Source organism: Spinacia oleracea, chromosome 5 (genome assembly GCF_020520425.1).
Source record: "Spinacia oleracea cultivar Varoflay chromosome 5, BTI_SOV_V1, whole genome shotgun sequence".
NCBI classification, from domain to species: domain Eukaryota; kingdom Viridiplantae; phylum Streptophyta; class Magnoliopsida; order Caryophyllales; family Amaranthaceae; genus Spinacia; species Spinacia oleracea.
The window spans coordinates 43,956,658-43,971,843 of record NC_079491.1 but is presented as its reverse complement, the minus strand read 5'-3'; the positions used below and the strand labels follow the sequence as shown (position 1 = coordinate 43,971,843).

At 41.0% G+C, this 15,186-nt stretch overlaps 2 protein-coding genes and 1 long non-coding RNA gene across 3 annotated transcripts; 2 read left to right on the top strand and 1 right to left on the bottom strand.

Annotated features, from left to right (window-relative positions):
- Positions 1 to 782: 782 nt before the first annotated feature.
- LOC130461172 (uncharacterized) lies at positions 783 to 1,789 on the bottom strand. Its single transcript, XR_008921568.1, has 3 exons — positions 1,568 to 1,789; positions 1,367 to 1,497; positions 783 to 1,138 (listed from the first exon to the last, which is right to left on the bottom strand). It is a non-coding gene; the product is annotated as an uncharacterized lncRNA (long non-coding RNA).
- Positions 1,790 to 3,839: 2,050 nt separating this feature from the next.
- LOC110800906 (protein FAR1-RELATED SEQUENCE 5-like) lies at positions 3,840 to 4,865 on the top strand. The gene has a single exon (XM_022006228.1). It carries the CDS (start codon positions 3,840 to 3,842, stop codon positions 4,863 to 4,865), a length of 1,026 nt encoding a protein of 341 aa, XP_021861920.1.
- A 142-nt stretch (positions 4,866 to 5,007) lies between these two features.
- LOC110800907 (protein FAR1-RELATED SEQUENCE 9-like) lies at positions 5,008 to 6,434 on the top strand. Its single transcript, XM_022006229.1, has 2 exons — positions 5,008 to 5,965; positions 6,355 to 6,434. Exons 1-2 carry the CDS (start codon positions 5,008 to 5,010, stop codon positions 6,432 to 6,434), a joined length of 1,038 nt encoding a protein of 345 aa, XP_021861921.1.
- The last annotated feature ends 8,752 nt before the right edge of the window (positions 6,435 to 15,186 follow it).

The window sequence follows — 15,186 nt, the reverse complement described above, 5'->3', positions numbered from 1 at the left end:
GATGCAAAGAAGGAATCTATTTTCATTTAAACATTATTGAGGGAAATCGTTCAAGGTCTTTAAACTAAAAGTAAATCTCCCAATGAAACACGACACGATCCATTTGTTCAAGCTTTTCAGAAATGGCTACAGCCTACAAGTGACCTAGAGTAATCTCTGCAGTTAGCTAATAATCCTCATGTGATTACAGGCTCTGAAAGAGAAAGAAATACTGGAAACCAAGTACTGCTCTGCAACTTTCTTAGCTTAAGAGTTTCCATAGCTTGGTCCAACAAAACAGAAAGCAGAGACCGCGTCATGATGGGGACAATGTTCTTGTGTCCTAAACCTTAATAGTCATTATTACCATTGCAAGCTTTTGGTTACTGTAAACAAAATAAATAATAAAACATTCTGCATAAGACCTCAAGAACCATAAGACCAGAACGCAGATGCCTAGCTGACTAGAAAAAATAAAGGTTGCATCTGATCAATTGAAACTGTGTTGGCAAACAAGACTGGTAAAAAACCAAGAGGAACATAAAACAATTAAAAAGTAAATAATATCAACTCAAAAGTAAATTGAAATTTCTCAAAAGTAAATAAAAAAAATTCAAAAGTTTTATACAACATAGAAACTCCAAGTATTGGAGTATATGGAGGCCAAAGTAAACGTTTTCAAACAAAAAGTAAATAAAACAATACAAAAAGTAAATATGAACCTACGTGGGATTTGAACCCACATCTTTTGTGCAATAGCACAATGCTCTACCTATTGAGCTAGTAGGATAGTGTTACCTGACTATAGAGTACGAGTAATTAATTACAAAGTCAACATGTCAACTTTGGTAATGTAGCAACTCAAACTACCAAGCTGGCTTCAGACCAGCACCAATAGAAAATAAGCATCACCAACTTAGCACAATTCTACAGCAAGCTATTGCTTGCACCCACCCCAAGTAACCGGGCCTTCGTTAGCCACAATTTAATAGAAAAACAAAAAAAATATAACATCAGCCTGCTTTACCTGCCATCACTAGGCTCACCAGAAGAACTTGGCCTACTTGATGATGCAATTGCTGATCTCTTTGAAGTACGCCTGTTCCTTGAAATGCAACTTCTTTCACGGTCTACTTGCTTTTCTTTCACGGTCTGCTTGCTGAACAAGTGAACATATAACATATTGTTGTTATTACCATAATTATTTTCCCTGTAATCAGTGCAATATGCTAGACAATCAAATTAAAAAGAAATACAGGAAGCCAACTCAGGCTCCCTTTACCTGCACGGCCCAATTGAATTAAGAAAATAAACCTTACTAAACCAATGAAACATATCTACTTTGATGGATGGGACTCCAAAAAGAGCAAGCGCTAAATGTACTTACCACATCCTTCGATGATGGATCATCTGATGATCTATGACGTGAATGATCACCTTGCGAACCCGAGCCTGGATGATTTCTTCTAGCAAACGCCTCAACTGCGCCAGAAAATCTATCCCGGATTTCTTGCCCCCCTGGAGCATAAAACCAACAGTATGTAATGCTTAAATAAAATAAAATAAATGTATATGTGCTACAAAATACCTGAAGTCCTCTCAGCTCTTTCAGCAGAAGGTCCAGGATTTAAAGCTGATTTTGCGGCTGGCTGCAAGATTAAGATCACAGACCATATGAGACATGTGTTCAGTTCTGAAAAATAACCAACTATATGCCATAATACTAACCCTTGGTTTGGAGCTAGAACCAATTTGTTGATATTTTAATATTGTCCAATCAAATACATAGTCAAATTGGTAACCTGTGCTAAAAAACAGCATTTAAGATTCTACGGAATCAACTGAATTCCAATACATAAACCTAATTCCACAACATACAATTGAATTTGGATACATAAACACCTAGCTACTTCCAGAAACAAAAAAACCAAATTCGAACGAATGAATCAAAGGAACTCAATTCAACAAAACTACTAATTCAAAGAAATCAACTGAATTAACCTAATTCCACAAAATCAAAAGAAAATCACAAATTCGAGCAATATGAACTTGAACGATTGAATCAAATGAAAAATTTAAATCGAAAGATTAATTGAAGAAAATATACAATATTAAACGAGTAAAATTAACTTACCAAAATTATTGATTTTCAAGAACGATGAAGGAATTGGATTTACCAATTTTGGCAGAAGACACAAAGAACGGAGGAGAGAGATCGAAAATGGCGGAGGAGGTTGAGAGAGAGAGAGAACGTTCGCGTTAGAGGAGGGAGGAAGAGAGAGAAAGAGATTCTGAAAACTGGGGGAGTGGGAGAGGTCATTCAACGCCGGTAAAATTACTAATCTACCCTTAATATTTTCGTTTGGTCGGGTAGATCTTCGGCCGTTGGATTGCTTTCATCGACGGCTGAAATTGGTTCTCAGTTCTCATCTTAAGGGGTGGTTCTCATCTTAAGGGGTGTTTATATATATATATATATATATATATATTTATATAGAATCGGGATCCGGTGAGAAGGATACTTAGCGTGAGAAGCGTGAGAAGTAATATGGACCGTCCTTTCTATTAAATCTGACGGACGAAAATAAAACAAAACCAAAACACCAAACACGAAGCAAAAACGCGGGACAAAGCCCAATTCAATCTTTCATCGACCTTTCAACGCTATTTTCTTCTTCTTCTTCTTCTCTTGTATTTTTAATTTTCAGCCATTGTTGTTCTTGATCCTGCGAAATTAACGCAACCATTAGATTCTTCATTCGATTATCGTCAATTTGAACCCTAAAATTCTTCAAAATTTTGCTTCTTCAATTTCGAGTTTTGTAACGAGATAATTTTGAACCCTAAATTCTTTCGAATAGGTGACTGAAGTTGAAGTATATATTCTATCTCATCTCTCAATTGTCTTACAGTAATAAAAAACTAAAATCTTTCAATTGGAGAAGTAGCAACATAACTCTTACACACCAAAACACAGATTGGAATCAGGTAAATTCATAGTAGATTAGCGTAAATTATGTTTTAATTGTTTACATTGTATTTGTTGTACAATATATGCTGATTTTTGGATAGATCAGTGCTTTGATTCATAGTACTCTATTATTCAAGCAAAATCTGTAAGGATGATTATTGCTGATGGTTTCATGTTTGTCTTTCTTTGGCATGTTTGTGATCTTAATATTGCAAATACATCATTTATGAGTTGCAGATACAACAAATACAACTTGTGTATACAATAGGTATAACTTGCAGATACATTAAATTTTTCCAAGGAAAAGGAGGTGTGAGGAGATTTGAGAGAGGCTTGTGGCTTGGGAGATGACCTGATAAATTATAAGTTTCCAATTTATAGCTAATAACTTTGTAGAATAGATTGGATATTGTGTACAGAGTAATTGAGCTAGTTGTCTTGAATTTCAGTTTGAAGGCACCAATATACTTGTTGGACATGGTAGAAAGGAGGCTATGATCCCTGATTACAAGAGAATGCCTTAAAAAGTTACAAGAGAATGCCTTGAATAGTAATAGCAGATACTACGGCTAAGGCTGTTAGAAGTGTTGTGGTGTGTGTTGTTGTTGCAGGGGAGGGGAGGGGTGGGGGGGGGGGGGGAGAGAGGTGGGTATTGCTGCATTGGTTTGGCTCGGATTCCTGGTTTCAGTTGGTTTACTGGGGGTCTTGTACATATTCTGTATGCAGGATGGTTCAAAGTAAGGTCTGCATCGTGTGTGCAATTTGTGTGTTATAGATGTTGTTGATAGGAAGATCCTTATATTAGATGGTGTTGATAAAATTTGTGCAAATTGTTTATTTGAAAAGTTAATCTAACATTATAAATACATTTTGTTCCTCTGTAGTTATCATGGCAGAAGAATGCACAATGGATACTTCACCACGACTACTACCGCGTTCTCCTAGACCTGAAACACAACTAACTCCGAGTTGGACCAAGGAGTGGTTCCCTTGCTGCCCTGAAGAGGAAAAGCCGTATTTGGGAAAGATTTTCCCAACTCTAGAGGATGGAATTAATTTCTACAAGAATTATGCTAAAATATGCCACTTTGTTATGCGACTGTCCTCAACAACCATGATTGCAGGTAAAATTGTCTCTTTGAAGCATTGTTTATGCAATAAGGCAGGGTTCAAAGAAGTAAGGAACAATAAGCAGGAAGGTAAAACCAGGGAAAGTGGCACTCATCAACGTAGAACAAAGGTCACTAGAACTGGTTGCAAGGCTAAATGTGTGCTCAAATACTATGCTGAAGATAGAACCTATAGGGTATTGGTTTTTCATGAAGGTCATAACCATTGTCTCGCTAGTCCTATGTCTTATCAATACTTGAAAAGTTCAAGGAAAATGACAATGATGCAGAAAAACTTCATAGTTAACAATGCAAGAGTAAATATAGGACCGGTCAAATCATTCCGGATGTATAAAGAACAAGTAGGAGGCTATGGGAATGTTGGTGCTACACTTCAAGATTTCAAGAATTTCCACAGGGATATGAAAGAGTACATCAAAGATCAAGATGGGAAGATACTGATTGAGAATTTTCTGATGAAAAGAGATGTATTTGAGGGATTTTACTTCGATTATGAACTTGATGACGAGTATCATATTTGTCGACTATTCTGGGCAGATGCTATTTGTCGGAAAAATTATAGGTTGTTTGGTGACATGGTTTCTTTTGATGCTACATACGACACTAACAAGTACTCGATGGCTTTTGTGCCATTCACAAGAGTTGACCATCATAAGTCTTGCATTAGTTTTGGTGTGGGTTTCATTGGAAGAGAAACTGCAGAATCATTCGAATGGCTATTAAGGACTTTCCTTCAAGCGATGAGGAACTATGAGCCTACATCACAGACCAAGATCCAGCGATGAAAGCTGCTATAAAGTAAGTGTTCAAAGACACTGAAAATCGAATTTGTATGTGGCACATTATGGGGAAGGTATCCGAAAAAATCACCCAGAGCTTCGCCAAGATAAAGTTTTCTTTGAAGAATTAAATGGTTGTGTGTGGAACATGGACAATGAACCTGCAGAATTTGAAGCTGAATGGAGGTCAATTATAGTAAAATATAACCTAGAGAGTAATGAATGGTTTAACTACATGTTTTCGATCAGGAAAAAGTGGATATCGGCGTATTTCAGGGATCTCTTCTTAGGTGGAATCATGAGGACAACTTCTAGGTCAGAGAGTGAGAATGGCTTTTTCTATAACTTTACGAACCCTCATGTCACACTTGTTGAGTTATTCATGCGCTTTGAAAGCGCAATGGACTCACAAAAACATAGGCAAGAGAAGCTTAATTATGATTCGAAACATTCACTCCCCCAAATAAAGACGCCCTTGCCTTTGGAAAGGCACGCCTCTAAGGTATACACACATACTATCTTTTATATGTTTCAGAGAGAATTAACTATATCATGTTTTTATTGTGGGATTATTGGAACAACAAAGGAACATGATACAGAGAGTGTTGTTGTGAAAGATTTTGCTAGAAGTAAGAATTATATTGTGCTTTTCAATGCGCAAAATGATGTTATAACTGGCTCGTGTAAGTTTTTTGAGCGACTATGCATATTATGTAGGCATTCATTGTGTGTTTTAAATTCAAGATATATTAAAGAACTACCAAGATCGTATGTTCTTGGTCGTTGGACTAAAGATGCACAACAAAAGCCTATTTTTGGCATGGATGACAATCTACTTGAAGAGTGTAGACAAGTAAATAGTAAGAAGAAGCTTTTATGTGAGATTTGGTCAGAGATATACAATTGTGTGGCACTTTCCGAAAGAAATGAGGAAGACTTGGTTAATCTTGCTGGAATTCTGAAAGGTTTTAGCAAGACTGTACTGGAAAGAAATAGTAGTGGAACACAACTTACCAAAGTTCAAGAAATGGAGATTTTTGTTGGGCCTAGTGCAACATCTTATTTAAATATCCTAAACCCAAAGCAATCTAGCAACAAAGGGACAGGTAAGAGGAGAAAAAGAGAAAAAGAAAAGGCTATGGAACAACAACAAAAAACTAAAAAGAATTGTAGAGCTTGCGGAGCGTATGATTACCATGATAGTCGCACTTGCCCCAGCAAAAAGGCTTCATTAAATACGGTAACATGTCTTCCTTTAATATTTGCATAATTTTTTTATTCCTTAAGTAAAATGCAGTATTAACGTATTAGATACATCACAATCTTATAGTAGATACATCACAGTCCTATAAAAGATACAACGTGTTCCTATATTAAATCCGGCATAGTTGTTTGATTCTCATACTCTTAAAATTAGGCATAGGTTCTGCAAACATGTTTGAAAGTTTATTTGTTTCCTTCTGATATAATTCTTTTTAAATGCTTATATTTTTAGGATCAAACACAGCTTGTGACGGAGTAACAACATTAGCCAATCCTCAGTTCAGGCCTTTCGGGTGCTCTTGTTGGTTGTGATAGATAGGCTGGTTGTTTCATGTCTGATAAGCTAAAGTCGTATCACCTAATAAAAAATAACCTAAATCCACTAGCTAGGTAGCAAGGGAAGTCAGGATCGAATCTACAGGGAAACAGGCGTTCTTTCTACTATCAATTAATTAATCTAGACTATTGTGAACAAGAGTTGGTTGATGATTTGTATGCTAGACTACGGACGATAATTAAACGAGTATGAATCAAATATATTAAAGAATCTAGGGCATAGGTTCACCAACAAATAACAATCCAGGACAACGAACAATCACGATAATCAACAAGATAATTAATTAGACTAGCATGCTCTCTCGAATCGATACTAATCATAGACTTAGAATTAACGGGCTCTCGCTACGTATTAATCCTAATTCCACCTATTGACACAAGCCTAAACATCAAATTGCATCTCTCGAATCTTAACTTGATATTGCATAACTACCACAATTAAACCTGCGCAAATCTAATTGTATAGTGAAATAAACCAATCAATAGGAATTAAGTACAATGCCAACAATCACAATTATTCAATGTCCCTTCATATTAATCATGGATCCCCAAACCCTAGAAATTAGATTACTCAAGCATATTAACAATAAACAAAGCAATTAGCATGATTGAAAGCATAATTAAGGCAAAACAAAAGATTGAAATAAGGAACAATACCTAATTGAAGAACAATGGTAAAGGAAAGCTTGAATTTTTTATTGAAAATAAACTAAGTGTTTGGAAAAAATTAGAGAGAAAAACTAAGTGTTTAATACTAGAATATGAGATAATAAGATGTTTAACTAAATTAACTAAGGGCTATATTGATAGTTTTGCCCAAAAAGCATGAAGAAAAACCGGAAAAACTAAGTAGATCGCAGGCACAAGTAGCCCCAGGGTTGTCGTCGCCCGGTCGGGCGGCCAACCGCCCGACGGGCGACCAGCTCAAAATCCGCCCGACGGGCGCAGGGCTGCCCGGCGGGCGGAGGGAGAAACTTCTGAAACATCTGCACGCGCCCAGTCGGGCGCCACTCGCCCGTCGGGCGGAGGGAGAATTTGCTGCTGCTGCTTTTGATGGGCGCCCGATGGGCACCGGGCGAAGATTCGTCCATCGGGCGCCTGCTGCCTGCTGCTCCTTTATGCTTGCTCGCCCGGTGGGCGAGGGGCAATCCACCGGGCGGAGGGCTAAGTGATCCGCCCTTCGTCCGCAACACCGAGTCTAACTTCCGTGGCTCGATCATAAACATCTAGGGCTCCCGTAAGTCGACAATAGTCGTCCCGAATCCCCTCGGGATCGTGTAGTGGCCTAAATCATCATGAAACGGGTCTAAAAAGACCAATTTCTCACTAAGTAGTCCTGAAACTCAAGGGCACACTCAAATACACAGATTAGTACTAAAAACGGCTCCTAAGAGCTCATTTGACGCATAAAAGTACTAAGGGACGGGGGTGAAAACACTATATAAAACGCACATATCAAACCTCCCCAAGCTAGATCCTTGCTTGTCCCTAAGCAAGGAAATCATCGATGAACACAAGACCAACTTCACCCCCAACATATTTCAAAATGAAAACATAATCCAAGGTAAAATCCAACAAGTATGCATCAATGTCAACCAATTAAATCCATTCAATCGCTAATCCACCTTAACAATCGTCACGCAAAGCGAACCACAAATGCACAATGGAATTCAAGACTAGTGCTCACACACTCGTCACTCATTTATGTGGCGGATAAAAGATGTACCCGTTCGCTCCCCTCCCAACATATAAGTGAACAATTCCCTCCCAAACTCACAACACTCGTGTATCTAGAAAAACATACACTCAACCTAGTAGTCGACTCGGAATGTTCCATGTCATAATTTGCATTGATAAACAACTACTTTCATATTAGTACGACTCTATGCACAAAGGTCGGAAGGTCTTCAAAGCTTGTAATGTTAGGCTTAGGTAAGGGTGCGGTAAATTTGGGTATAATGTGAGCTTTAAAGCCTTGGCTTTGGGGAGCATGAATCCTAAATAACCATGATCAATCACAAGTGATGACCACAACTCTCCCACTCAACACATGAACAATCAAACGAACTACACCATACTTTCTTGCCTTTTTCATCTATAAAACCAATCACTCATAATGATAAGGAATTGTAATACTTGAATGACACAATGCTTTGAATTTTTCTGAAAATAATGAACCCTTTTTTTTTTCTTTTTTTTTCTCTCTTTTTTTTTCTTTTGGAATACCTTCACATCTTCTCATCTCTTTCACTCTTCAATATTTTTTTCTTTTCTCCATTTTCAAACAACAAACAAGATAAGAAGAACTCCCTTTTTTCAATTCTCACTTTGTGCTCAAAATGTAGCACACTACAACTTCCTCACCTCACTTACTATTAGCTCCCCCAAGCTAGGCTTGGGACTAGTAACCAATGGGGCTTTCATGGGCTTGTAATGTGGTTAGTCACCGAATAAAGGGCACAAGCACAACATGGGTAGAAAAAGAGGGAACAAATGCATCTACATTCATCTGAAGGCTACCTAAATAGAAAAATGCCTTCGTCCTCCACAATGTGCATGTATATGAGTCATAAAACACTACTAACAGTCGCAAATCAATACTCAAAATCAATGACACACCAGGAGGCTATCACACATCCTAACCAAGTCAACTAGTCAAGCACCAAGTCCACAAGTAGTTAGTCAGAGTTGACTCATGTTAAGGTATCACAACAATCGAATATCAAATCATGGCTGACACATCTACATTACCCATCATCAAATACCAAGAATCAAAACAATTTTCGTTCAAGGGGCATAGGGAAACATGATATTGTATTCATCGGAACGTATTTTAGTATTTTTTTTTTCAAAGCAATAAACTAGCCTAGAAAGCAATAAACACACCAAAATAAACACACAACAATAAGTAAATGCTGAAATAAAAGGAAAACATACCTAATATGTACAGGTAATGTGAAACCCCCCCCCCCCCCCAAACCAAATCAGACAATTTCCTCATTGGCTCAAGGGGTACCGAACCATCATCATCATCAACAGCATCACTGATGGCCTTGGCCATCATCACCATCATCACCATCGCCACCTTGGCCACCTTGGCCACCTTGGCCACCTTGGCCACCATAGCCGCTACTGCCCGCTCCAAACCACCCGTAGTGGGTAGGCGTGAAGGTGCCCATGGAACCGGGGGCTCCGTACCCCTCCGCGGTGTAAGTAAACCAGGAAGGGTGCTGATGATCTGGGGCAATGTAGCCTTCCTGGCGTACTGATCGTAGAAAGGGAACATAGTCCTCTGGTGATCCGCGGCGAACTCATGGAAACCGAGCTCAAGCCTGCCTAGCCTCTCATGAATGGCCCCCAACTCCTCCGAAGACCCTTGCTTCTCCTGTGGAGCCGGACTACCTCTCTGTCCCAACCCCATCTCTCTACGCCCTCTCCTCCGGAAATAGGTGCGAGGCGCGGCCTCGGGCTGTGGCTGGGGCTGGGGCTGGGGCTGGGCTAAGGGTGGTGCCTGCTCACCTACATATATATAATGGGACTGACCCCTAGTAAAACTGGTGAGCCCGGTAGTGTCCGGTAGAGTAAAGAGAGCGTTCCTCTGGAACATCCATGACATCTAACTGGGAAGAAGTTCCCCGTACTCAGAGTGCACCCTGTAAAAGCTCCCAAAATACTCTAAATCTAACAGATTATTACCCCGGACCGCAGCATGGTCCCTCTCAGCAAAGTTCGCCACCGCTATGGCAATGTGGGTGACTAATCCCCCTAAAGCAATATCGGTCGAGTAGCGGTGGGTGGCAGTGGTAAGCAACTGCATGGCCAAGTGATGGGCCAAATTCATCCTGTAACCTTCATTGTTATCCAACAAATACCCCCCGAGCACCTCCAACTCTGTGCTCCTCACATTTTCCTTTTGGTCCCTCCCAAAAATCGTAAAAGCCATAAACCTGAACCAAACAAAAGGGACGGGGTGTTGCACGCTAGAGGCGTGCAAATGTTGCATGCTACCAGGATTGAAATCTCCAGTCAATTTCCCCCATACCTCATTATTGTTATGCCCCTCCCCGGGGAACCTATTATACTCCACATTCAAACCAAAAATAGCACCAAAATCCTTTATAGGCATATCATAATCATTATTCAACAATCGAAAAGAAACTCTAGTGACATCCTTGCATCCATTCATTCTAACATTAAACGAGCTAAGGAATTCAAGAGTAAGATCCCTAAATGTCAACCTAACCATGGAAAACATATGTTTCATGCCCACCTCATGAAATAATCTCCTAACATCCTTCTCGATACCCATATCATGCAAAGTTTTCTGACAAATAAATCGAGTAGGGACTACCTTCCGTAGCTTGACGTGTGCAAGGCAGGTTTGTTGCTCCTCACTAGTAAGAATCATGTTCGGGAAAGCCGAATCCGGTGCAAACTGAGGTGGTGGTGGTGGACGGCTTGTGGAAGCCTCCTCTTGTCTCCTTGTTGCTCCCGTGCAAGTCCTCTTTGGCCTTGAACCCATTGTTGAAAAGTTTTGAGTATTTTTGAGATTTTGGTGAAAATTGGGGTTTTTGTGGGGAGTGAGAAAGGGTGAAATTTGTTTGGTGGAGGTTGAAGAGGATGTGATGAGGATGATTTTAGTGTGTGGATTGATGAATTTGAGTGAGAGATGAGGGAGATATGGAAGTTTGAAGTTGTTAGGGTTTGAAGGTTAATGGGGTTTGTGAGAGGATGAAGAAGATGAGTGAAGGATGAAGTGAAGAGAAAAGAAGGAGAGTCTGTGACTTTATTCGACAAATTCTCCCCTCGCCCACCGGGCCGAAGTCCGCCCGACGGGCATTCGGCTCGTAAGCCGCCCGACGGGCACAGGTCCGCCCGTCGGGCGCAGAGCGACACTTCAAAAACTTTCCGCGCGCGCCCGGTCAGGCGCTCCTCGCCCGTCGGGCGTAAGGAGATTTTTCTTCGCCAGCCCGTATCCGGCCGCCCGTCGGGCGCAGGTCTTCCCGACGGGCGGAGAGTGACTTTCTCCTGCCTTCGACACGCGCCCGGTCGGGCGACTTTCGCCCGTCGGGCCATTTGCGACTTCACTCCTTACGTATTTTGCTATCTTTTCGCACTTAGGAGCTAAGCCTCTACATCATCAAACACCCAAAAGCCGTAAAAATACTCTCTCCTCACCACTCGAAAGCAATAAAAACAAGCTACAAAGCACACAAAATAAAACTAAACTATCGAAAGCAAAAAAATAAGGGTTGCCTCCCGCAAAGCGCTGGTTTATTTCTAGGTCCCGCTCGACCTTGTTACCTTGAATATGCAGTCTATGAGGCGGAGGGATTGAGGTGATGGACCTCAACCACTCCTACAGTAGCCCCATCATGGTACAACTTCAGACGTTGCCCGTTGACCTTGAATCGTTCACCATTATCATTCTCTACTTCAACAGACCCAAACTTGCTTACCATAGTCACGGTGAACGGCCCAGACCACCTAGACTTAAGTTTTCCAGGAAATAACTTGAGCCTAGAGTTAAAGAGTAGAACCTTGTCGCCCACCGCGAACTCTCTATGCAAAATGTGATTGTCGTGCCACTTCTTGGTCTTTTCCTTATAGATCCGGGCACTATCATAAGCTTGTAGTCGGAATTCATCGAGCTCACCCAATTGAAGTAACCGCTTCTCACCGGCTAGCTTTGCATCCATGTTGAGCTGTTTGATTGCCCAATAAGCCTTATACTCCATTTCTACTGGTAAGTGACACGCCTTGCCATACACCAACCGATACGGGGAGGTACCAATAGGTGTCTTAAAGGCGGTTCTGTATGCCCATAGAGTATCATCTAGCTTATCGCTCCAATCCTTCCTAGACTTCGCCACCACCTTCTCAAGGATAGATTTGATCTCCCGGTTGGAGACCTCAACTTGACCACTCGTCTGAGGGTGGTAGGCTAGCCCGGTGCGGTGATAAACCCCATACTTGCGCAGGAGCGCATCCAGATGCTTCTCATGGAAGTGTGACCCTCCATCACTAATCAAAGCGCGCGGAACCCCAAATCTAGGAAAAATGATCTTCTTGAATAGGGAAATGACTCTCTTAGCATCGTTAGTAGGTGAGGCAACGGCTTCCACCCACTTGGACACATAATCTACAGCAACAAGGATATACAAATTACCCTTGGACGATGGGAATGGTCCCATGTAGTCAATTCCCCACACATCGAAAACCTCAACCTCAAGAATCCTGTTCTGTGGCATCTCATACCTCCTCGAAATAGTGCCGGCCCTCTGGCACGCATCACAAGCCATAATAAAAGCATGTGCATCCTTGAACATAGTAGGCCAGTAAAAACCACATTGTGACAACTTAGCGTTAGTCTTTGCCGGTCCATGGTGACCACCATAAGGTGAAGAATGACACCTACTGATAATACCTTGGACTTCCCATTCTGGAACGCAACGCTTGTACAACCCTTCAGCAGTCTCACGAAACAAATAAGGGTCATCCCAGAAATAGAACCGAACATCATGTAGGAATTTCTTCTTCTCTTGATATGTAAGATCGGCCGGAAGAATACCCCCTACAATATAGTTAGCAAAATCTGCGAACCATGGTGACTGACTGGCAAGTGCAAGTAAGTGATCATCCGGAAATGAGTCATCGATCGGTGTAGGCACTTTACCATCATCATATCTCAATCTAGACAGGTGATCTGCAACAACATTCTCAGCCCCTTTTTTATCGCGAATCTCCAGATCAAATTCTTGTAGCAGTAGTATCCATCGAATAAGCCTAGGCTTGGCTTCCTTCTTTGAGAGCAGATACTTAAGAGCCGCATGGTCAGTATAGACTATCACCTTGGACCGAATCAGATAGGTGCGAAACTTGTCCAAGACATAGACTATGGCTAGAAGCTCCTTCTCAGTAGTAGCATAATTGACTTGAGCTTCATCTAAGGTCTAACTTGCATAGTAGATGGCATGCAAACCCTTTTCCTTTCTCTGACCCAAAACTGCCCCAACTGCATAATGTGAGGGGGTCGAAAAAGCACGAGGCTAATGCGTGACCTCGTCCCTCGTGGGTGTGACGCTTCTTTTTGTCAAATCAAGTGTAATTGGATTTCCTGTGAGTTTACACCCAATTGACTAGTAATATAGGAGTCGCCATTCAGTTTTTAACGACAATGAGAAAAACTGACAAAACCCGGTTATCGTGACATAAAGGGAGTGCAATTATGTTTGACCACGACGGCTGTAGGTTCCCTTGTGATCCCTGGTGGTGGGGATCGCTCAACGTACACCCGCAGGGTAGAGAATGAGGGTTCGGGGGACTGTAACTACCGAGAGGAGTACTCGCTCTTCGATAACTCCAGAGGCAGGATATCCTTACTAGCTCAGCATAAATAATTGAAGGGACATGCGTTAACTATTAAACTAATCTGAGTTAATTTTAATAATATGCAACATATAGTACTAGATCGAGCGCGATTATCTGATTTAGATTGTTTTAAGGGACCTAGCATGATAATCCATTTTCCAAAAAAAATCATATTTATTAAGCGTGATCGAACAATCAGATTTTAGTTAGTTTAACAGTTCATAAAAGGGCGAGGAAAGCAATTAAACCATGGAAAAGGGAAACATTACGACGCACCCTTGAGAGGTGCGTCACGGTTCTCAGAAAACTAACCACTTTGACTTTGCTATGTCTCCTTTTATTTAACGAATCCCAAACTATGGGACGGGATACGTTCTGTTCGATTTATGGATCGATTGCGACAGAACGCGTGATCAGTTTTGCAGCGTGAGGCTTAGGCTTAGGGGTTTAGAGTCAATACTCAGAATATAATTGTGTGTTGTGTTCTTTTCACGTCGAACTTAAGGGTCTATTTATAGGAAAGAGTTCGTGGAAAGATAGAATTGCAGAACTCTAATCCACGAGGAATTAGGAAAAAACACGTACCAGGTATTTTCAGCGCCCAGGCCTGGGCGCCGAAGATTTTGGCGCCTAGAGCCAGGCGTTGAAAATAGGGTCTGGGCTGTTTTTCTTAGTCAGATTCGGATTCCTAGAATCCGGAGTATTTGAGATTTAATTGAGTCCTTTAGTGCGTATTAACCTTGTGACGGGATGCGTCTGGGCCCGTTACGAACTCTAGGCTCGTTAGGATTTTAATTAATACGTGACTCTTACTTTCGAATCATATTAGGAATAGGATTCTCTCGCAATTTCTATCTCATTTAGGATTTATGTTGGAGTGCAACACCTAATTCTGAAAGGTTTCTATCTTTTATGACTTGCCACTTTTAACAACTACCCATTACGGCAGTTACTATTTTTAGCAGGTTTCCATAAATAGCAGGTTTCGGGTGAAATGAAAAGGGGTAATGAGATTCGTTATTTTATAGGAGATGCGTTGTCAAGTGGAGATTTACGTTTTCATCATCGAACCTTCCCTTTCGGGAATGGGGACAAAAGTAGGTGTCTACAGTTAGCCCCCACTTTGACTGAGTCTTGGAATAAGACGATGGTCAAAGTACTAGACGGAGTGCGCCATACAAGACATGGTGACCTGTTTTTGTGAGGGTCTCACGAGCCCCCGAGTGAAAACATTTGACTTAAGGGTCATCACTTGGAGTGTCGACATATCCCTCACGTGTCATTGGGATTTGTCAACAGATAGTATAGAAACTTCCTCACTTTGTCATTGGAAGGATCTAAAGAAGTGTAGAAACTC